The 24,670-nt window shown below is 40.0% G+C and overlaps 1 protein-coding gene across 11 annotated transcripts in view; it reads left to right on the top strand.

Moving 5' to 3' along the window:
* The window catches only part of znf438 (zinc finger protein 438), a 243,370-nt gene that overhangs the window by 164,020 nt on the left and 54,680 nt on the right, over window positions 1-24,670 (top strand). For 8 of the 11 annotated variants that reach the window (XM_072576074.1, XM_072576072.1, XM_072576076.1 and 5 more), the window contains 2 exons: window positions 5,424-5,509; window positions 19,905-20,030. The exons of 1 other annotated variant lie outside the window; for it this stretch is intronic. In XM_072576074.1, coding sequence (XP_072432175.1) covers window positions 5,424-5,509; window positions 19,905-20,030 — 212 coding nt within the window. Of the gene's footprint in view, window positions 1-5,423; window positions 5,510-19,904; window positions 20,031-20,830; window positions 20,872-24,670 lie in introns of those variants that run through there. 2 more of the 11 variants (XM_072576080.1, XM_072576082.1) reach the window with 2 other exon arrangements.

The raw sequence follows: 24,670 nt of genomic DNA, 5'->3' as shown, positions 1-24,670 counted from the left end.
TAGAACTTATAGTGATCAACTTTAATGTCCTAATTGTAAACTGTGATCTATGGGGAAGAGATCATGAGGAGTATGAAGACGAATTTTGTGGATTAGCATGTTTTACTGGTAGATCTGGTTCTTGGGAATGAGGTGTCAAGTGTCTGTTGGGAAATGTTTAGCAGACAATGATCATAGCCAACCTAAATCTTAAGATTCTATGGAAAAAGACCGGAACAAGCCAGAGTGAAAATAATTTATTTGGTTACAAGTGGCTAATAAAATACATGGAGTAATAAACTTCAAGGATTCACAAACCTCAAAGCTAGTGAAAAGAACGGACAAAGGCTACAGGGGGTAGGCTGGGAATACCTGGGTTGCTCCTGCAGAGAAGTGGCATGGATACAATCGGCTAGATGACCACATCCTTGCTGTAACATGTCTACTGACGCAATGTTTAGTCTTCTGTTACGCATATGAATCCTTTTTTATATCACCTAAAGGTAATAATGTATTGGTAATGTTACTAAACTAGTAATCCAGAGACCCAGATACTGCTCTGGGGACCGAGATTCAAATCCCACCAAAACAGATAGTGTCATTTAAATGTTTTAAAAAAGGACTCCAGTAGGTGACTATATAGCCATTGTTGATTGTCATTAAAATTAATCCTTAACTGGTCTTGCCTACAAGTGATTCCAGACCAGGCACTTAACTGGCTTCTCTAATGGCCTAACAAGTCACTCAATTGTATTAAATTTCTAAAAATAAGTCTCGGAAGGAATGAAACTGGACCAAGCAGCAGAAACAACAAGACACTCAGCCCTGACAAACATCCTTGAGTCCTCCTTAGTAACATTTGGGATTGCCTGCAAAATTTAGGACAGTTATCTCACATCCTGATGTAGTTACACTGTCAGAATCTAATCTTACTGATGATGTCCCGAATACCACAGTGATAATCACTGTGGTATCCAGTTAGGAGGGAGTTGCCTTGGGAATCCTGAATATTGACTTCAAACCCCATGACATGTCGGGTCATACATGGGCTAGCTACCTCCTGTTGATGATCACATACCACCCTGAACTGATGAATCATTACTCCTGTGTTGAACACCACATGAAGGAAGCACTCAGGGTGACAAAATACTCTGGGTGGAGAGTTTCAGTGTCCATCATCAAGAATGGCTCAGCAGCACCACAACTGACAGAGTTAGTCAAAACCTAAGCAGGTGTTGAAACCAACAAAGAAAAACATACTTCATTTCAACCTCAGCAATCTGTGTTGATAGGAGGAATGACCACCACATATTTCTACGTGGATTTTTAATTGTGCTCTGTGGTATTGTTGCTGTGCTAAATTGGTTAGATTTCAAGTAGACACATTGCTGATGAAGGGCTTATGCCTGAAATGTCAACACTCCTGCTCTTTGGATGCTAGGAGAAAGTGAGGACTGCAGATGCTGGGGATCAGAGCTTAAAAATGTGTTGCTGGAAAAACGCAGCAGGTAAGGCAGCATCAAAGGAGAATCGAGCATACGCCCTTCTTCAGGATGCTGTCTGGCCTGTTGTTGCTTTTCCAGTGCCACACTTTTCAACTCTGATCCTCAGCATCTGTAGTCCTCACTTTTTCTTAGATTTCACATAGTTCTAACTACCCAAGACTGGGCATCCAGGAGGCACTGTCAGCCCTCAGCAGCAGCAGAAATATAATTGAACACAATCTTCAACCTAATCGCTTGGCATATCCTCTATTCTACCATTACCATTAAGTCAGAGGATCAACCTGTTTAATGAAGAGTGCAGGAGGGCATGTCAGCAGTAGCACCATTGACAACTGAAGCGTCAACTTCTTGAAGCCAGAACACAACACCACTCATGTACCAAACAGCATAAGCAGCAAGTTAAAGACAGGGTTAAGCCTTTCCAAAACCAATAGACCAAATCTAAGATCTGCAGTCCTGTTACATTGTCATGAATGGTGGTGGACAGTTCATGAACCCGAATAACTCACTGGAGGAACAAGCTTCATTAATATCTCCAACCTCAAAAATTGGGTTGTCCAAAATATCAGTTCAAAAGATGAGACAGAAGTGTTCTTGACTGTATTCAGTCAGAATTGCCAAGTGGGCATTCATTTTGGTCTCCTACAGAGCACCCCAATATCATTGATGCCACTCCTCAGCCATTTAATTCGCTCTGTCATATTAAGAAACAGCTGGAGCTATAGGATGCTGCAAAGACTACGGATTCTGACAAAATTCTGGCAATGGCACTGAAGACTGGTGCTCCAGAACTTGATCCAAACGTAGCCAGTCTGTTTCAGTACAGCCACAACACTGACAGCTAAACTGTTCTGTCGATAATTTGCCAGGTATGTCATGTGCACAAAAAGCAGAAGAAATCCAAACTGAACAATTACCACCCCATCAGTCAACTTCGATCATCACTGAAGCAATTGAAAGGGTCATTACCTGTGCTGTCACGTAGAATTCGTTTAATAATAAGCTGCTTACTGATTCCACCATTTTGATTCCACCAAGGCTATTCAACTCCTGACGATTGCAGCCTTAATTCAAACATGGACAAAAGAGCTGAATTCTAGAGGTGAGATGAGACTGACTGCCCTTGACATGAAGGCCTTATTTCACTGAATGTGATATCACGGAACCCTCGCAAAACTGGAGTCAGTGGGAATTAGGAGAAAACTCTCTGCTGGTTGAAGTCATATCTAACACTTAGGAAGGTGATACTGATTTTTAGATGTTGATCATCTCAGCTGTGGGACGACATTGCAGAAATTCCTCAGCAGGTTAGGTCCATCGAACTTCAACTATTTCATAAGTCACCTTTCTCCCTATCATAAGATCATTACACAATTGTTAGCATTATTCACAACTTCAGTTACTGAAGCCAGCAAGATCGGGACAGTATCCAGGCTTGGGTTGACAAGTGACAAATATCATCCACACCACACAGTGTCAGGCAATGAACCTATCAAAACGAGAGAATCCAAATATCACATTTTGATATTTAGTGGCCTGACCATCGCTAAATCACCCCGACCAACTATTTGGGTGTTACCATTGACTGGAAACTGAACTGGACTAGGCACATAAATGCAGTGACTACAAGAGCAGGCCAAGGCTAGGAATCCCACAATAAAAAATCATCACTTGACCTCCCCATACCCAGCCCACCATTTCAGGCATAGTCAGGAATGTGCCAGAATGCACCCCACCTACGTTGATAGAGTTATAGAAATATGCAGCATGGAAACAGACCCTTTGTTCCAACTCGTCCATGCTGACCAGATATCCTAAATTAATCAAGTCCCATTTGCCAGCATTTGGCCCATATCCCTCAAAGCCCTTCCTATTCATATAGCCATTCAGATGCTTTTTAAATGTTGTAATTGTACCAGTCATCACCACTCCTCTGGCAGCTCATTCCATCCACCATTCTAATTTTTTTCTACTGGGTAGACCTTCAAAGTCTGTGTGAAGCTGTAGCTTTTGGAAGCAGAAGTTGTGTGTCTGGATGTCAATCAACATTAACAGAGCTCCCCAGGTAGAGGGAACAACTCTCCCCACTTAACTGGATGAGAACAGCTCCAACAACACTCAAGAAACTTGACAGCCTGCTTGATTAGCACTCAAAACATTCACCACTGATTCACAGGAGTAGCAATGTGAGCAAACTACAAGATGCACTACAGAAATTCACCAGGGCTCCTCAGACAGCACCTACCAGATCCGTGATGAATACCATCAAGAAAGACCAGAGCAACAGGTGAATGGAAGCAACGCAACCTGCAGATTCCTCTCAAACCCACTCACCCCTCCTGATTTGGAACTGTACCATGTACAGTTCTGTTCACCACATTACCAAAAGGATGTGGGCGCTTTGGAGAAGGTGCAGAGAAGGTTTACGAGGATGTTGTCTAGTTTGGAAGGTGCTAGCTATGAAAAGAGGTTGAGTAGGTTAGGTTTGTTTTCAATAGAAAAAAGGAGATCGAGGGGGAGCCTGATTGAGGTTTACAAAATCATGAAGGGTATAGACAGGGTAGGTGGAGATATGTTTTTTCCCAGGGTGAGGGATTCAGTAACGAGAGGTCACACTTTCAAGGTGAGAGGTAAAAAGTTTAAGGGGGATACATGCGGCAAGTACTTTACACAGAGGGTGGTGGGTGTCTGGAACATGTTGCCAGCTGAGGTAGTAGAGGCAGGCACAGTAGATTCATTTAAGATATGTCTTGACAGATGCATGAGTAGGTGGGGAGCAGAGGGATACAGAGGCTTAGGAATTGGGCGACAGGTTTAGACACTGGATTTGGATCAGCTCAGGCTTGGAGGGCCAAAGGGCCTGTTCCTGGGCTGTAAGTTTTCTTTGTTCTATATTGCCTTTGTTTTTGTGTTGTTGGTCAGAAGCCTGGAAACTCTCTCACTGACTGTACCTTTGCCAGATGGATAGCAGCAGTTCAAGAAGGTAGCTCACCACTGCCACCATCATGTTAAGGGCAATTAGTGATGGGCAATAAAAGCCGGTCCAGCCAGCAAGTCCCCCATCCCTGAATGACTTTTAAAAATCTAATATTTTGAGACCAGAACTGTTCATACAACTTGAAGTGTGTCTGATCAAGGTTTTCTGCAAGTTTAACATAACCTCTCTGCCATTTACTGCTGATCCGTAACTGAGTGGCATGTTGGGCCACTTCACAGGGAAGTCAAGAGTTAATCCAGTTGGTGTGATACTGGAGCCATAGCCAAGCTAGTTTGTCTCATGTTTCCTTCACCAAATAGTGAGCCAGTTATAATGGCAATGTGACAGTTTTATGTTCACTTTGTATTTTCAAATTTTCTTGCACTGGATTCAGTATCAAAATCCAAGTTTAAACCTGTATAATTTGAATTCTTAGTGCAATTGCTTGGATTACATGTCCAGTCGCTAACAGTTGCCTAACTGAACCTATTGCAATAGGAAATAGAAAATTTGTTTTTGGTGAAATAAAATTTAAAACTGGATCCATTTATGGAACAAGGCAATACCAACTAGCAATGGTGGATTGTCAGTTGTAATTGAAGAGCATAGTCATATTGTTGCAATTTCTTCTCTCCTGCAGTATGTCACTTTATTTTAAAAATCACAGATTTTGTCCTTATATTTCAATGCCTTAATAATTTTTTCTTGTGTTTTGAGTTAAAGACTCTGCTGTATGAACGATGCTTTATAGGTTTTGAAATAAGAAAACATGTGACCTGTATGTAAACATGCATGATTTATGAGCATCGAATGTTTTGATTTCATCATGTTTTTATCGCATTATTTTACTGAATAGTATAAATACTTGAAATGAAGTGGCATGTAATGTTAGTAATACAGGATGTTGAATCAATTGTGTTTGCCTCTACACAAGAGAGTATTCTGCATTTTTTTTGTTACAGACAAGAAGTTGACAGTGTAGATGACAGCCAAATACAAAGCTGTGAACAGATGCAGGGTTTTATTCATGACTCATCAAAGGCTGCTGGTAAGGTATTATCTTTCAGTAAATGGAGTGACTAACTTGGAGCACTAGGAAATCTTGTAAATTGATGAAGTATATACTTTTCAGGTAGAAAATTAGGAATATGTTTTAATATGAATTAATTATGTTTGCACTTATGTCACTAAATGCATGTTAACCCCCAGTCATCTATAGTGACCTACTTTAGCTGTTTGCCCATTGGTGAAACTGCATTGTGCTCTGTGATCTTAAGTGCATAGTAATCATAGAAAGTTATCATTAAGGTACACAATGATGAAAGGAAGAATAATGAGGATTCATTTAGAGAAATGAAGTGTAGTATGTTGGCTTTTTGTTAAATGTTATTGCATTTAGTTTTGTAGTGCCATCAGACATATAGGGCAGTCAACAGTAAGTCTTGTAGTTGACCATTATTATTCTTTGTCACCTGAATGCCATGAAATTGGGAGAATTGATTTGAAACACTGTTGAATTTATTGACTTCAATTCAAAGAACAAAGAATAATACAGCACAGGAACAGGTCCTTCGGCCCTCAAAGCCTGCACCGACACACTTGGCCCTTCTATACTAAAACTGTCTTCACTTACAGGATCCATATCCCACTATTCCCCTCCCAATCATGTGTTTGTCTAGGTGCTTCTTGAATGTTACTACTGTGTCTGCTTCCTCCACCACCACCTCTGGCAGCGCATTCCTGGCACACTCCACCCATTGTGTGAAAAACTTGCTTCACACATCTCTCTTAATGCCCCACCCTGTATCTTGAACCTGTGTCCCCTAGTGATTGACCCCTCCACCTCAGGGTCTCCACCCCTGAGACTTTCCATTATATTCATGCCATTCACAAATATTAAACTTAGATCAGATTGCCCCTCAACTTCCTGTGTTCCAGTGAAAACAAACCCAGTCGATCCTACCTTTCTTCATTGCTAAAATCCCCCATATCAGGCAACATCCTGGTATACCTTTTCTGTACCATATCCAAAGGTTAAATGTTGATATGCTGAAGTCTTGTGCCTGGGAAATCTTTCCCAGGTTAACTCAGTACCCAATATGGATAATCTGGTTCTCCCTTGAACTGACAACCAAACAGACTTGCCTAATAATCTCTTCTTTAACTTGCCCCACTTACTGTAGATAAAGGTATAAGTGTGGATACTTGCAAGGGCCCTAATTATTTGCTCTATCACTTTAAGCACTTAAACCCCATCCAGTGGCACTTTCCTATGCATTCTGAGGAGTTATGACTCTCAGACTTTTACATCCTTTCTCCTCACTGTCCAAAGCCCCAAGTATTACTTTGAGGTGAAACTGATTTATTTATGCTTGTTTCAGTTTAGTCTCCTGTGTTTGCTGTTCACAATGCATTCTTGACTTTGGGAGGAAACCACGCAAGCTGACATTATGCAGAACACCTTCATTCAGTCCACACAGATGGCATCGCCCTTCCAGTTGCTTTGCATTTTAATTCAATACCTTGCTGTCATGTTCACATTTCTGTTCTTGGTGTTGCAAAGTCTTCCACAGAAATCCAGTGCAAGCTGCAAAATAGATTAGCAATTTGGATAGCATCACATTTTGCATTTCCGTACATTAGAGCCTTCTGGACTCAACACAGAATTCAACAACTTCATATCATGAGCATGATTTGTTCTTGGTTCAGTCTACATTATTTTAATATGTTTGCTTACTTCACAGATTTGTCCTTCATTTTTCCATAAACATTGAGAATGTTTTGTATCTATAATCCAATCATCACTCCTTTCTCCATGACATCCTTGTCATTTAATGTCTCTCACTCTTTAATCTTTCCTTGATCTGTCCTTCTACATAACCATAAAACAAGCAAGATGGCAGTGGCAGAGTAGACAGTGCAGGGCTTTTGTGTCTGGCCTTGTCCATTCCATCTGCTTTTCTTATTTCTTTTTATCTCACCTTTTGGCGGAAGGCAGCTTCATGGGGTCCAGAACGTGGGGAGGTGGTGAGCCTGGATTGGGATTCTGGCAGCAGTGTCAAGGATGTGGCTGGAAAAGGGCAAGCATGGGGAACCACTATCAGTGGAGAAGACTTATGCTAGGTGGAGGAGGGATCCTTTGGGCAGCTTCTCTGGAGTCTTACGTCTGGGATTCCAGTATCCTGGTGTGGAGGCCTGCTTTGGCAGCAGCCCCACATGGTAATCTTGCAGTGGTACTGTCTTTTCCTGAACCCAGAAACCATTAATTGAACTAAGATGGACCTTGTCTTACATTCTTTTTCTGCCTTCTGTTGTTATTATTGGCACCGTGGTATGGCAATTTAAGTACTTCACTATACCTTTTTTTTTTGTAAAACGTGCAAGTCACAATACACGACTATTCTATTCTATTCCCCACACCTTTCCCAATACGACAAACTCATCACATTTCTTCCCCAGTTCAGTTCTGAAGAAGTCATATTGGACTCAATATTTTACTTTGGTTTCTCTCTCAACAGATATTGTTCGAGCTTTCATTGTTTTTGTTCCTCGTCAACTCAGTGACTTTCAGAAACTAAGCATGTCCAAAATATTATGTAACAAAGGTAGCCTTCTGCATCTATGTGTGTTTTTCTTTTACTACACACTTGGTTGTAAGCTCAACATCTCTTCAATTCCCTTAGCCATTTTTGGATCAACCTCTGTGGACCTCTTTAAGCTTTGCTATTTGATTTACTTTTCTTCTGTTTGTCTATTCTCTTCCATCACCAACTCAACAAATGTATCTCAATCACTATATTTGCATTTTAGAAATTTGCGGAATATATTTCAGTACCTGATTTCAAAAGTCTGTTGTTCATTTATGGTAGCATACATTCATCTTCCTGATCCTTCATATCAAGACTGTGAAAGCTGCAGCTCATATGAATATGCAGACTCCATGATGCATTTTCTTTTGCAGCAAAACATTCTGGTTCGACTTAATGCTTCTTCTGGTCACCAAACGTATGATTGAGAATTCAGTGAGAGAGGATATGCCTATGGGGTTACCTTGATACGAAAACACTGTAGCTCCAATATGCTGTGCTCAGTAATAGATTAGTATTCATCAATATTGCATTTTTATTTCTTTCTGGATTTTTTTGTGTTTTCCAGCTTTACTTAATTAATTATGTTTGGACCTACAAACATTAACCTACAGAATAAAACCTGCTGATATAAAACTACTCTGAGACCAGGACTTTTGTCTGTGACTTCTTTTGACCATGTAATTGTGCTTCATATATTAACACTTGCAATTCCTTTATATCTGATTCCAGCAAAGTGCAGGTGCACCTATTTCTTATGCAAAATTAAAAACACAGTCCAGGATAATTCACCATGGGAATGAACACTTTTCTGATTGTCTACATCTGTTGCAATAATGTAGCCAATGCCAGTGACAAGAAAGCAAGACTAAAACATCTGCCCAGGAGACCACCAACAGATGCTAACATTGCAGATGGTTTGCATGACAGTCATTCAGTGACAAAGGCAGGATACTTTGACAACAGTGTTATTAATCTCTGCCAAAAAAAGTAATGTGTGTCTTGATTCAGCCAGAAAGCCACTTTTAATCAAGAACTAATTGATAAGAAAGAGGTTTTATTAACTGCTTAACATCTGTAAAATGTGATTAGAACAGCGTATTTTTCTGGCTTTATGGTGGGATTTTGACAAATTGTATTTCTTTTTGTGAATTGTACCTGACACAAAGCTTTCTTGGAGGCGGTTAGCAGAATCTCATGCCTCATGGCATCTCTCACTTAATGAACTAGTTTTCGAATTTATATTTTGTGCTTACCAAAAGGTACTCTACTCTCTATGTACAGAGGAACCTCGATTATCCAAAGGACATGGGCAGGGAGTGTTTCATTCGGTTAATCGAGTTCTGGATAATTGAATGCTGGGTAACACAGTTTTGCCGAGCCTCGGGACATTGTGATCTTGATGGATAATCCAATATTTGGATAATCGGATGCGGGACAATCGAGGTTCCTCTGCATACAACTGTATAATGTTGCCATTCTGTTTAACAGTTTAAAAAACGAACTATTACTCCCTGCACGTCCCATTTCTTTCTTAAAATATCTTGGCATAAATTTTTTTTCCAGCAGGCAGAGATGAATCTTATTTTAGCTAGCATTGAAATTTGTGCTAGCCTGAGCAATTTGGTTGGAATTTGCACACCTCAGGACAGATCAAGTAGTCAGGGGAATGGATCAAAGAGATGTAAATGCTGATGAAGACATTTACTGAATAAGGAAATGAATTTTGTTTTCTTCAGTGCAGAACTTTGAAGCTCCACTGCTGTGTAGTGTGTTGGACATTTTCATGATGAGGCACACGTTAATATTCAACAATATTACATCTTTCTTTCTTTCTCGATTCTTCCTGTTTTCCAGCTTTACCTTATTAATTTTGGTGGCTCATGCAAGCATTAACCTATAGAATAAAACCTCCTGATAACACAACTGTATTGAGATAAAGGTTTTTTTTCCTGTTACCCAATTTGATCATATCATTTTGCTTCATGGAATCAGCACTTGTACTTCCTTTATATCAGATTATTGTAAAAGTATAGGTGCACTAATTGTTTATGTACAATAGAATACAATACTGGATAATTTTTCACTGACTACATTATTGCAACAGATAAACCGACATCAGTGATAATCCCAGGAACAGCTGTAAATCATGAAGTGGAAGGATTGGAGGAACTCAAGAAAAGTACAATCGCCAGGGAGGTGCAGCTCAGCAAGTTGTTGGAACTGCTGGATGAAAAGTCCCTGGGTCCTGACGGGCTGCAGGAGTTTCACCAGTTTGTGTCCTCAGCCCAAACATCTTTAGCAGCATCACTGTGACCTTCCCTTCATTGTAGGATTAGAATTCTTTTGTTAAATTAATTCGTGGAGCGTGGGTAGCGCTTTCTGGCCAGAATTTATTTCCCATCCCGCAATACCCTTGAGAATGTGGCGGTGTACTGCCTTCTCGAACTGCTGCAATCCATGTGCCATTAGCGAGGGAATTCCAGGATTTTGATCCAGCAGTGGTAAAGGAGCAGTGATATATTTCCAAGTCAGGTTGGTGACTGGCTTGGAGGGGAAATGTAGGTGGTGATGTTCCCATGTTTCTGTTGCCCTTGTCCTTCTGGATGGACAAGGTTGGGGGTTTGGAAGGTGCCGTCTAAGCATCTTTGGTGAATTTCTGTAGTGCATCTTGTAAATAGTACACGCTTTGGTGGTGGAGGAAATTGATGCTTGTGGATGTGCTGCCAATCAAGTGAGCTACTTTGTCCTCGATGGTGTCAACCTTCTTGAGTGTTGTTGAGCCACATCCTCCAGGCATTTGGGAAGTTCATCATGCTCCTGACTTGTCCCTTGTAGATATTGGACAGGCTTTAGGGAATCAGGAGGTGGGTTATTCACTGCAGTACTCCAAGGCTCTCACCCGCTCTTGTAGCCACTGCAGCGAGTCCAGTTGTGGTTCTGATCACTGGTAACCCAAGGATGTTAATGGTGGGAGTTCCAGTAACAGCATTAAATGTCAACACAGATGATTAGATTGTCCCTGATTGGGGATTACCATTCCTTGGCATTTGTGTGGCATGTATGTTAGTTGCCAATTGTCAGCCCAGACTTGGATATTGTCCAGATCTCGTTGCATTTGAACATGGACTGCTTCAGTATCTGGTAATGTTCATTGAAGATTGCAAATAAATATTCCGTACAATTTGATTTCTCACGTACTAAAGCAGTTCACATCCTTATACAAGAAGACCTGGTCAACTTTGAAGCTTGGGCCAAGAATTGACAAGTAATGTCCATAGAGTCATAGAGATGTACAGCACGGAAACAGACCCTTCAGTCCAGCTTGTCAATGCTGACCAGATATCCCAACCCAATCTAGTCCCACCTACCAGCATCCAGCCCATAGCCTTCCAAACCCTTGCTATTCATATAGCCATCCAGATGCCTTTTAAATGTTGCAATTGTACCAGCCTCCACCACTTCCTCTGGCAGCCCGTTCCACACAGGCACCACCCTCTGCATGAAAATGTTACCCCTTATGTCTCTTTTATATCTTTCCCCTTTGCCCTCTAGTTCTGGACTCCTCCACCCCAGGGAAAAGACCTTGTCTATTTATTCTATCATGCACCTCATGATTTTATAAGCCTCTATCAGCCACCGACGCTCCAGGGAAAACAGCCTTAGCCTATTCAACCTCTCCCTCTAGCTCAAATCCTCCAACCCTGGCAACATCCTTGTAAATCTTTCCTGAACCCTTTCAAGTTTCATCCTTCTGCTAGGAAGGAGTCCCAATTTACATGCAGTATTCCAAAAGGGGCCTAACCAATGTCATGTACAGCTGCAACATGACCTCCCAACTCCTGTACTCAATATTCTGACCAAGAAAGGAAAGCATACCAAACGCTGCCTTCGCTATCCTATCTCCGTGCGACTCTACTTCCAAGGAGCTATGAACCTGCACTCTTTGTTCAGCAACACCTCCCAGGACCTTACCTTAAGTGTATAAGTACTGCTAAGATTTTCTTTTCCAAACTGCAGCACCTCGCATTTATCTAAATTGGACTCTATCTACCACTTCTTAGCTCATTGGCCCATCTGATCAAGATCCCATTGTAATCTGAAGTAACCTTCTTCACTGTCCACTACACCTCCAATTTTGGTGTCATCTGCAAACTTACTAACTTTACCTCTTATACTCACATCAAGATCATTTATATAAATAATGAAAAATATTTTTTTCATTCAGCACCAATTCTTATGGCATTCCATTGGTCACAGGCCTCCAGTCTGAAAAGCAACCCTCCACCACCACCACCCTCTGTCTTCTATCTTTGAGCCAGTTCTGTTTCCAAATGGCTAGTTCTCCCTGTATTTCATGAGATCTAACCTTTCTAACCAGTCTCCCATGGGGAACCTTGTCGAACGCCTTACTGAAGTCTATGTAGATCATGTCTACCGCTTTGCCCTCATCAATCCTCTTTGTTCCTTCTTCAAAAATCTCAGTTAAATTTGTGAAACACGATTTCCCACACACAGTCCTTGCCTTTTCAAAGTTCATCATCGACAAAAGAATATGCAACCATCTCCCCATAATATCCAATACCATTACCTTGCCAGACACCATGCTAATACCCTTTGGATTACTGTTGTTTGGTCAAAAACTGTGAATTCTGTGGCAAGTAAGTCCACCTCCTGAATTGCCAAAACAGATACACCATTTACAAGGCATAAATTAATGGTATGATATCATACTGTCCACTTGCCTGGATGGGTGCAGCTCCGATAATACTGAAGAAGCTTGGCACCATCTAGGTCAAAGCTAGGTCACTGGCACACTGTCACTGGGTCAAAATTCTGGAAGCTTTGTTAACACCATTGCATGGTTGCTTAGCAGTTTCAGAAGACAGCTCACCATCACCATCAAGAGCAATTCACGATAGGTAAATAAATGATGGCCAGCCATAGGATCCTATGACATTCATGGCCAGTTATCCCATTGTGTTTGTGCTGGCTGAAGAATGAGCCTCTGGTGCATTTATCATCTTTCTATAATGAGGTGGCCAACACTGCACATCAGACTCAACTTTGGGTCTAGGTAATGATTTATATAGCTCCAGCTATGTAACATCTCTGCATTCTCATTTGGTATTCCTTGGCTAGTAAAGAAAATGATTTCAAATCAGAAACAAAAACAGAAGTTTGCTGGAAAAGCTCATGAGGTCTGGCAGCATCTGTGAAGAGAAATCAGAGTTAATATTTCTGAACAGTTGTGAGGAAGGGTCACTGGACCTGAAATGCTAATTCTGATTCCTTTTCACAGATGCTACCAGACCAGCTAAGCTTTTCCAGCAACTTCTGTTTTGTTTCGGACTTGCAGCATCTGCAGATCTTTTAGGTTTTCAAAGGATTTCAAATGCCTTTTACCCACTTTATTATCCTTTCCTGGTACTTTCAGGGATCTGAGGATGTTCACTGCAAAGTATTTTCAGTGTTCTTGTATTACTTACGAATTTCTTTGCCTTGTTTAACCTCATGAATGTATTATCTCATACTTCTCTGGGTTGAATGCTGTTTGCCAGTTTTCTGTTCACCTGACCAGTCCTTTGCTTACCTTACTTCAGTCTTCAGCTATCCTCCTCACTATGAACTAATGGACTAATTGTGTTGTCCACAAACTTCTTGATTGTGCCTTTACATTTCAGTCCAAATGTTAATACGTACCAAAACATCTCTTGAAAGAATGGGAAAAAAAGACAAGATAGGTATATGATTGTGAATATGTTGAGTTTAAATAGCACTAGCTCTACAGAAACCACCCCCCTGTTGACATTTGGAGAATTTGAATAGCCCTGACCGTGTTTTGCTGACTAAAGTGGAATATTTACGTGATTTGCTTAAAGCATAGTGTTATCATTTGGAAAAGAGCTCGTCACAGAGCCTATGGCTAGATATGGAGACTGAAACTTCCCAACCTATTCTTCCCTAGCTAATTTGCCTTTCATATTCCCATCACAGGAGTCTAAATGACTTTAACCACAAGGTATAAGTGCAGAAGACAAAGAGTGAGAAGCACAGAGAGAGAGAGAGATACTTAACGGGAAAAAAAAACTGATAAGTATGATGATGCCTTTCCCTAGGTGGACTTTGTATGATCTTTTGATTCATAAACCCCAGGCACTTCCCTGTTGTATTAGACTGGGGTATGTGCATGACAGAACCAGCAGAATTTTCAGCTACACGTGTTTTTTTAATTCTTCACTGGGACTGGCTAAGTCAATATTTATTGCCCATTCCTAATTTCCTGGAGGGCAGTTAACAGTTAACCACATTGCCTTGGGTCTGGATTCACATGTAGAGCAGATCAGGTAAAGATGACAGATTTCCTTCCCTAAAAATACATTGTGTAAATTTTTATGCCAATCGACAGTGGTTATGAGGTCTCTGTTGGACTAATTTTTTTTATTTCAGCTTTTTAAAATATGGAATTCAGATTTCCCCAGTGCCATGTTGGGATTTGAACCCATGTCCTCTGAACCTTAGCCTGGAGTTCTGAATTACTAACCAGGTCAGGATAGTATGGAAAGTTTTAGTCTCCGTACATTGCCATAGGCTCTCTGGTGAAGTTCTTTTCCAAGTAATAATGTCTGCAACCTGGGCTTCCTTGAAATGTTACCCAAAGTTTAGAATGCCAGAGACACTGGTATTTTCTTCCATTTAACTCCTATCTTATAGTAGAGGTTTCTCTGCTCATGGGATGTATGTGAGGGCTGAGGCATAAACAGATCTGAGATTCTGTGAATGTTAAACTTATATTGTCAATGCCTTAATTATGTATTTAAGAATTGATTTCGGTTAATCAGGGTTACATTCTACATTCATGTTGCAATCAAGAAGAACTTTCATCAATCCATTATTTTGATCTATTGATTTCCAATTTCTTAATCAAAACTGAAAAGTGTCAAGCTATGAGTATGAGGTGTTGCCCTGTTAAAGTGGTGTGGAAAGCGGAGATCAGTTGTGTAATGATCACTTTCTCTGCAGTGGTTTCATTTTCAGGACTCTGTGCATCACATTGATAAGTTCACTCGTGGTTGGGGTGGAGAGTGAGGAGTGTAATCCTAATTCTTAATGGATCCATCTAAACACAGGATCTTGAATAAAAACAGGTAGTGCTTGAGAAACTCAGCAGATCTGGTAACATTTGTGGCAAGAGAAAAAGAGATCACATTTCCAGTCCAACTGCTCTTGCTTTTATTTAAACTTCATTTGAACTTTTATCTTATCTTGCCCAAGTTCACCCAGCCTTTTAAGTTGATTTATTTGTTTTTCAGAGCCTTTGAGCTTCTCGTGTTTATACAGCATTATTTTTAAATGTAGAATATTAAGTAGATTAGTGATTTTCAACCCCAGTTTAATTTGAGAGATTCCTTCCAGTTTCTTTCCAGTAAGTTGGGAGTGCACAGAATTGATGCATGAGCAGTTGGGTAATTTCCATGCTGCAATATCACATGTTAAGTCTTTATTGTGTTGCGATCTCCACAGGGGCTGATAATACAAGAAGAGAAATATAAATTTCCAGTTCATGTCCAAAAGAGTAACATATCAATTTGTTTTTACATCCTAACACTAAACAAATAAAAATGTTATTGACGAAGCGCTGTTTTCTTTTGTAGGCAACTTGTACTTTAAACTGTAGAAGTAAAATGTGCCTTTATTACACACCGCACTCTCCAAGGTATAACGATTTTTATTACTAACAGTTCTCAGGTGCTCCCAAGTTCCAAAGAATTGTTTAACTTTTTTACTTTCCCAGTTAGGCCATCTCTAATTCCAGAATCATCTCTCCCAGTGAATTGTAGGTACAGCATTTTCTCTACTTAAAGTGTAACCTGGTTGGTTCTATTTATTGCTCTTTCCTTTTCAATTTGCTATAGACTATCTAGTCGAAAGAGCATCATCGAAACTGGCCTCACCAATGTCTGAGCAATGAAAGCAAGCATGCAACCACCTTTTCAACCGCTTTCAAAGAAATATGTACCTGATTCCCTGTTCATTAACGATATCAGTCCCACCCTTGCTTGTTTTATGAAAATGCAATACCTCACAATTATTGAAATTATTGGGCAGCACAGTGGCTCAGTGGTTAGCACTGCTGCCTCACAGCACCAGGGACCTGTGCTCAATTCCAGCCTCTGGCGACTGTCTGTATGGAGTTAGCACATTCTCCCTGTATCTGCATGGGTTTCCTCCGGGTGCTCAGCTTTAATCCCACAGTCCAAAGATGTGCAGGTTAGGTGGATTGGCCATGCTAAATTGTCCATATTTTCAGGGATGTGTAGGCTAGGTGCGTTAGTCAGATGAAATATAGAGTAATAAGATGGGATACTCTTCGACGGGTCGGTGTGAACTTGTTGGGCCAAATGGCCTGTTTCCACACTGTAGAAATTCTATGATCTATTAAATTCCATCTGCCACTCCTCAGCCCATTGGTCCCATTGATCAAGACCCCTTTATAATCTTAGATAACTTTCTTCACTGTCCACTATATCACCAATTTTGGTGTCATACGCAAACTTACTAACCATGCCTCTTACATTCTTATCCAAATCGTTGATATAAAATGGCAAACAAACGTGGACCTAGTACCTATCCCTGTGGAGCACTGCTGGTCACAGGCCTCCAGTCTGAAAAGCAACCCTCCTCCACCATCTAATGAAGGGCTCTTGCCCGAAATGTCAATTCTCCAGCTCCTCTGATGCTGCCTGACCTGCTATGCTTTTCCACTACCACACTTTCGACTCTAATCTCCAGCATCTGCAGTCCTCACTTTCGCCTCCTCCACCATACTCTGTTTCCTATCATCAAGCCAATTTTGTATTCAGTTGGCAGTTCTCCCTGAATTCCATGTGATCTAATTTTACTAATTAGTTTACCATGCGGAACCTTGTCAAAAACTTTCCTAAGTTCGTGTAAGCAACATCTACTGCTCTGCCTTTATCAATCTTTTTTATTCCATCCCTCAAAAAAACTCACTCAAACTTGTGGGACATAATTTACCATGTACAAAACTATGTTGACTGTCCTTGCCTCTCCAAATGTATGTGGATGTATCTCTCAGAATCCCTTCCAACAAATTACCCACCACTGATATCAAACTCACAGGTCTATAAATCCAGGCGTTTTCTTACTGCCTTCCTTAAATAAAGGCACAACATTAGCCACCCTCCAGTCCTCTGGCACCTCACCCATGGCTGTAGATGAAACAAATATCTCTGCTCGGGGCCACGCGATTTCTTCCCTAACTTCCCATAACCACCTGGGATACACTTGATCAGGTCCTGGAGATTTATCCATCTTTGTATTTTTTCAGACTTCTGGCCTTTCCTCATCTGTAGCATGTACTGTTTTTAAGTCATCGATATTTATTTCTCAGAGTTCCCTAACCCCTATTTCTTTCTATAAAGTAAAAGGTGATGTGAAACATTTCAGTCAATATCTCTCTCATCTCCTGTGGCTCACACATAGATTACCTTGTTGATCTTTCTGGGGCCTTATTCTCTCCCTAGTTGCCCTGCCTTATTTCCCAAGAGAAGGTCAAGTTTTGCTCTTTCTCTAGTGGGTATATCCACATATTTATAAAGAAATTTTTTTTGAACACACCTAACAAGTTCTTCACCATCTAAGTCCCTAACACTATGACGGTCCCAGTCTATGTTTGGAAAGTTAAAATCCCCTACTATTATAACCCTATAATTCTTGCATAATTCTGAGATCTCTGTACATATTTATTCCTCAATTTCCCTCTGATAATTGGTGGGGTGCGGCGGGGGGGGGGGGGGGTGCTATAATATAATCCCATTAAGGTGATCATCATCATCTTATTCCTGAGTTCCACCCATATAACTTCACTGGAAGATCCCTGAGAAATACCCTGTCTTGGTACAGCAATAATGTTTTCCCTAATTTATAATGCCTTTACCCTTCTCTCTTGCCTCCTTTTCTATCCCTTCTATTCAACCCAAATCCTGACCATGGATATGCCAGTCCTGTCCTTCCCTCAGTCATGTTTCTGTATTTGCTATGATGTCCCAGTCCCGTGTTCCCACACGTGCCCTTGCCTGTAAGACCTCTTGCATCGAAATAAATGCATTGTAATTCATCAGAGTTACATTGTTCTCTGACTTGTTCTTGCCTGTCTTTTGTAATGAGCTTGCTCTTTTTAAATTGAGAACCATCCTCTATTGTCATTACTGTTAAGGACACCTCCCCCAGCTCCCGAATAGCACCAGCAATTCTCCCCACCAGGATATTGGTCCTCTTCCAGTCCAGCGTAAACCCATCCATTTTGAACAGGTCTTTTCTGCCCCAGAAGAAATCCCAATCATCCAAAAATCTGAATCTCTTTTTACCTTGCAAATAAAGCAATTATTTACAGAACAACTGTTTGTAGGTTAATATTGATAACACCTTTTGATTACTTCGGGAGATTTGTCACTACTAATTGCTGCTTCATCATTCCTGTCATTAGTCCATAATGTCATTGTAACTACCTTACATTTCCCTCCCAATATAACAGTCTAAAACTTCCTCAGAACTCCCAACAATTAAACCTCCTGGCTTTATTGTTCAGCAGGCTCCAGCACAAGTTACAAGACCCATTTCCCTCACCTTACATTTAAAGTTACCATTTCAAAATATAGTCATCTTATGAACCAAAAGGTACAAAACTCAAGCATAATCTTATGTATCTCACAGTTGTAGTATTTGTAAAATAAAGCAGGGAAGGGAATAGGACATATCAATGTACATTCTCTAAAATCCAATTGTCCCCAAGTTACTGTTCTCCACCTATGCTATCTGTTCAGGAATTGCAGAAGCCTGGGATTAGAAAGGAGTATTGGAAACAAAGCATCCATTACAGGATAAGAGTAGAAAACTGGGTGATATAATTACACTAACTTCTCTGCTGGTTTCTTTTCACTCCGGAAGTTTCTAATTCTTATAACACAAAACTTATTCTAATTCGGCAATACCATATACTAATTTGATAATTTCTCTTGTAGGTGACACAGGATGTCAAAAATTGGAACAATTGCTTTTCTGAGATTTGGGCTGAAGTGCGTCATTTGGACAGACTAGAGGGAACTAACTTTGCTTCTAAAAATGCTTTACCTTACTTGGAAGTGCTTTTTATGACCTGTGTACCTAAAATAGAAAACCTCCCTTTTCCCAACACTGACATTACTTACCTTGAAAATAAAATGGATGATTCTATTCTAATTGTTTCACAGAAAATTAAAAATAATCATTTTGGAAGTGTACAGAATCCCATAAGTGTTATAGTGCAGAACGAGACCATTTGGCCCATTGTGTTTGCCGTGACACTCCAATTCTTTTCAGACAATCTAATGCCCTTTAAATGCTTCAATTAAACTTGTTTCCACAACATTTCCATTCCAAAACTGAGCCACTTATGGCTGAAGCATTCTGTGTACCATGTGGGATATATTTGAGGTGGTAATTGGATCATTTCCAAGGCTACTAATTAGAAAATTTAATGGAAAATGGATGGGATCACAGTAATATCACTAAAAGCTCATGTATAGCATAATTTGATTTATTCAATCATTTGTAAATCAGTAGGTCTAATTATAAATGGATGAAATCACAGAATAATGATACCGTAAACATCCAGAAGTCCCTTATTTAAACAAAAATGTTTTTTTCCAGTCACTAAAATCATGGCTTGAATATTTTCAATTACTGGTTTGGAATCCAGTAAAGTTTTACAAGGGATATTGGCAGAATTAGTACTTAGTTTGATTGCTTTCTACCCTTAGAGATTGGTTTGTGACTGATTACTTACTGTTACAGGACTACAATTATTTCATTTAAATCAAAATGAGAAACAGCAAGTATTGCCAACTACATTTGGTCAACATACACAAGAGAAGCATGCTGGAATGACAGATGGGCCTAACAGTGTACATAAGGACAAAGGTAAACAGCTGTAGAATCTGAATTAGCACTTGGAGAAGTGTTGCACAGTATAAAATTATGCTATAGTTCAGCAAAAAATGTGTTAAATGTATTTGAGAAAATAGTTAAAGAATCAATGGGAGTTGCAATAAGCCTTTACACAACCATTAATTTTCATGTCAAGTAACTTTGATTGTAACACCCATTGTTTTGTAGTTCTTGGATTTTCTTTAAAACTATATAAAATACTTAACAGCAAAAGCATAGCTCACACAGTCAATGTATTTAAACTATTTTAAATTAATGAATTTTGATATGTAGAAAGGAAATCTATCTCGCTGTGTGAAGGATTGCAAAGAGAAACAAACAGGTAATACCCTCAGAGGCAGAGTTAGGAATTCAAAAATGTGATAAAGTTGAAGGTGTGTGCTGTACCTTTAAGAGAGTGTGAAAGCTGGCAAGCACCTGTCATGTGACTGACTAGCAGTCACAGAGTGTGCTGTAAAATTGAAAATATGTAACATTTGGCTGTAAAATAGATACCCCAGTTGTTTTGACCACCATTTAAATTTAACCAATCAATTTAAATTATGCCCCAAGATACTAAAACCCAATCGAGTTTAAATTTACTGTTTGACAACACTGAACCAATGAGACGATCTGGTATTTGGGATGTCAAAAAAACAGGCATTTTGGACAGTTGGCCAAAAAGAGCACCAGCTGCCATCGAAAGACTGCTATTCACCACACTATATGTCAAAGGTACCTTTCTCATATGAAACATTTTTGCAGCAGAAGACTGAAGACAACCCAGGAAGATCTACAAATGGAGGAAGACACTGAAGATGACAACCGTTATCTGGTTTTGAAAATTAAGTTGCTGCAAATTTAATAGTGGCTTTATTGTATCAGTATATTGTTATAGAGCGGGAGGTAGATAACAAATCTTTAAGAGAAAGGAGGCTTAGAGTTGTAAACTGTTGTTTAATGTTCATTTTCAGCGTTAAAGAATGAAATTGATATTTTTGTTAAATAGTGGAATTTGGGCAGTTCTCTGTCACTCATTCTTTAACAAGGCGAGGTGAGTTTTCTGTGAGTTTAGTTTAATCAGTAGAAGGGTTTACTGCCATGTCATAACAAAAACAAGTGGAGAGTAAAAATGCAACTATTTTTAATCAAATAAGGAAGCAAAACTTTCAAACTGGAAGGTAGTGAAATTTTCAAGATTATATAAGTCTTTTGGGCAAATGAATATAGATTTGAAATATCAGTCTTAAATTACAGGCAGTTTTAAGTTCGCTTAGGTTACGAATACGTAAATGTTTAGTAAATACTTTGCAAAAACATTTAAAGGATTCATGTTCTGGAGCTCCTAGACTAGTTATGATATACTTTGGAGATTTCAAGGAGATGAGAGGTAGCAAAGGTAACAGACTGTTTAATGTTACTCCGGAGGTAAAGTAAACATAAATACTGTTCAGTAGGCCAGTAGATTCTTAAGGCAAATCAGCTGGAAAAGAGGAGTAGGAGCTGCATACCAGCTCTCTCAGTCCCATGAGGATCATCAATGTTTCTGTTTGATATTTAGAAATGTATTTGCATAACTTGCTGAGACAGTGGCAGACGTAAGTTTAAAACCATTACTCAAACAATAATGCATAAGATTAGAATGTAATATTTTTATGGGCCTTCCAGAAATAGGAGTAGATTTTTTTTAACAAAAATTCTTAGAAGGGAAATGGGTTAAAATTTGATGAGAGATTTTAAATGTATATGAAAAGCAGATAGGAAAATGGGATTAAACCCCTTCAGAGAACCAATGTGTAAGTATTAGAATCAGTGCCTTCAACTGTAGTTCTTTGGTGAGTTTTTCAGCACTGTGTTTTTCAGTAAAATTGCTAATCTTGTTTCAGCTATGTGCAGAAATGATCAGGTAAAGCAGTACTTAATGTATCAGCTTAAACTTGAACACAGTCTCAATGCGGCTTACATACTAGAACTGAATACTTCTGCACTAGCATACATTGAAGGTACTGTCTCCTCTGTGGATGCTAACCAGAGATTCCTATATCCCCATTGGCACTGAGTGACAATCAATTGTTGTCATGAATGCTGAGGCACCTCAGATTGGTGACTGTCAAACAAGCCTGTGGTTGGACAGTCCTGGGACTGATAGCATAATGTCCAGTAGAGTCTTTTCAATGGTTGTGAGCAGAACCATTGATGTGCGCGCAACAACTGTACATACACCCCTCCCCTGCTATCACTCTGAAGCTGCACCAATTTCTAAACTTTGAAATGGGGTCTGAATGAGAAAAAGAATGGGAAATCACAGGATTAACCATTTTGAGTTTTCATTCATCCGATTTTATTTTGTCCTATTTTTCTTTCTCCCTACGCCCCCCCCCCACCCCAAATAAACTCTGATTTCTCCCTTACAATATTGGAGATGAGAATGTAAGCTACTTTGCAGTTTTCTGCTGAAACTTGCCATTTACATTATTGCCAACAATTCAAATGTAATAGGTTATCCACAAGTTACCATTTGGAGCATGCTTTATTACAGAGTCAGAGATTAATGCAGCACTGAAAGTGACCCTTCAGTCCAACTTGTCCGTGTCGACCAGATATCCTAAACTGATTTAGTCCCATTTGCCAGCATTTGGCCTATATCCCTGTAGATCATTCCTATTCACCTACCCGTCCAGGTGCCTTTTAAATGTTGTAATTTTACCTGCCTCTGGCAGCTCATTCCATACACACACGATCCTCTGAAACCATTGGCTCTCTGGACACTTTTAAATCTTTCCCCTCTTACCTTAAACCTATGTCTTCTGGTTTTGGACTCCACGACCCTGGAAAAAGACCTTGACTCTTCACCCTATACATGCCCTTCATGATTTTATAAACCTCTATAAGGTCACCCCTCAGCCTCTGACACCCCAGAGGAAAAAAATCCCTAGCCTATTCAGCCTTTCCCAATAGCTCAAACTCTCCAATCCTGGCAACATGCTTGTAAATCTTTTCTGAAACCTTTCATGTTTAACAACGTATTTCCTATAATAGGAAGACCAGAATTGAATGCAGTACTATTTTCTAAAAGTGGCCGCACCAATATCCTGCACAACCGCAACATCGTGTCCCAACTCCTACACTGACTGACTAATGAAGGCAAGCACGCTGAATGCTGCCTTTACCAGCCTGTATACCTACAACTCCACTTTCAAATAACTATGCACCTGCACCGCTAGATCTCTTTTTTTTTCAGCAGCACTCCGTAGGGCCCTATCATTAATTGTGTAAGCCCTACCCTCGTTTGCCTTACCAAAATGGCACACCTGACGATTAACTAAATTAAATTTGATATGCCACTCAGCCCATTGACTTGTCTAATCAAGGTCCCATTGACTCTGAGATAACCACCTTCACTGTCCAGTGCACGACTACTTTTGGTGTCATCCGCATACTTATTAGCCATTCCTCCTATATTCACATCATTTATATAAATGACGAAAAGCAGTGGACCCAGTAAACATCCTTGTGACAAACCGTTGGTCACAGGCTTCCAGTACAAAGAAAGGCAACCCTCTACCACCATCCTCTGTGTCCTATGTTTAAGCCAATTTTGTATCCAATTCACTAACTCCCCTTGTATTCCGTGTGATCTAACCTTACTAACCAGTCTACCACTTGAAACCCTATCAAATGCCTTGGTCAAGTCCATACAGACAACATCTAATGCTGTACCTCCATCAATCTTCTTTGAGCTTTTCTGAAGAGGTGACAATCAAGTTAGTGAGACATAATTTCCCACGCACGAAGCCATGTTGTATTATTGTAAGAGATTTTTGACTAAGTTAAAAGCCATCATGATACAAGAACTCTGTGGGAAGCTAGAGAAGTGATTGCTGGGTCTCTTGCTAAGATATTTGTACCATCAATAATCACAGGTGAGGTGCTGGAAGACTGGAGGTTGGCTAACGTGGTGCCACTATTTAAGAAGGGTGGTAAGGACAAGCCAGGGAATTATAAACCAGTAAGCCTGACATCGGTGGTGGGCAAGTTTATTGGAGGGAATCCTGAGGGACAGGATGTACATGTATTTCGAAAGGCATGGACCGATTAGGGATAGTCACCATGGCTTTGTGTGTGGGAAATCATGTCTCACAAACTTGATTGAGTTTTTTGAAGAAGTAACAAAGAGGATTGATGAGGGCAGAGCAGTAGATGTGATATATGTGGACTTCAGTGAGGCGTTCAACACTTTTCCCCATAGGAGACTGGTTAGCAAAGTTAAATCTCACAGAATAAGGGGATAACTAGCCATTTGGATAGAAATCTGGCTCAAAGGTAGAAGACAGAGGGTGGTGGTGAAGGGTTGTTTTTCAGACTGGAGGCCTGTGACCAGTAGAGTGCCATAAGGATTGGTGCTGGGACCTCTACTTTTTGTCATTTACATAAATTATTTGGATGCAAGCATAAGTGGTACAGTTAGTAAGTTTGCAAATGACACCAAAATTGGAAGTGTAGAGGACAGTGAAGAAGGTTACCTCAGATTACAGCAGGATTTTGATCAGCTGGGCCAATGGACCAAGAAGTGGCAGATGGAGTTTAATTCAGATAAATGCGAGGTGCTGCATTTTAGGAAAGCAAATCTTAGT

This window comes from Chiloscyllium punctatum, chromosome 8 (genome assembly GCF_047496795.1).
Source record: "Chiloscyllium punctatum isolate Juve2018m chromosome 8, sChiPun1.3, whole genome shotgun sequence".
NCBI classification, from domain to species: Eukaryota; Metazoa; Chordata; class Chondrichthyes; order Orectolobiformes; family Hemiscylliidae; genus Chiloscyllium; species Chiloscyllium punctatum.
The sequence above is the reverse complement of the archived record's forward strand: the minus strand, read 5'-3'. Positions and strand labels throughout refer to the sequence as shown.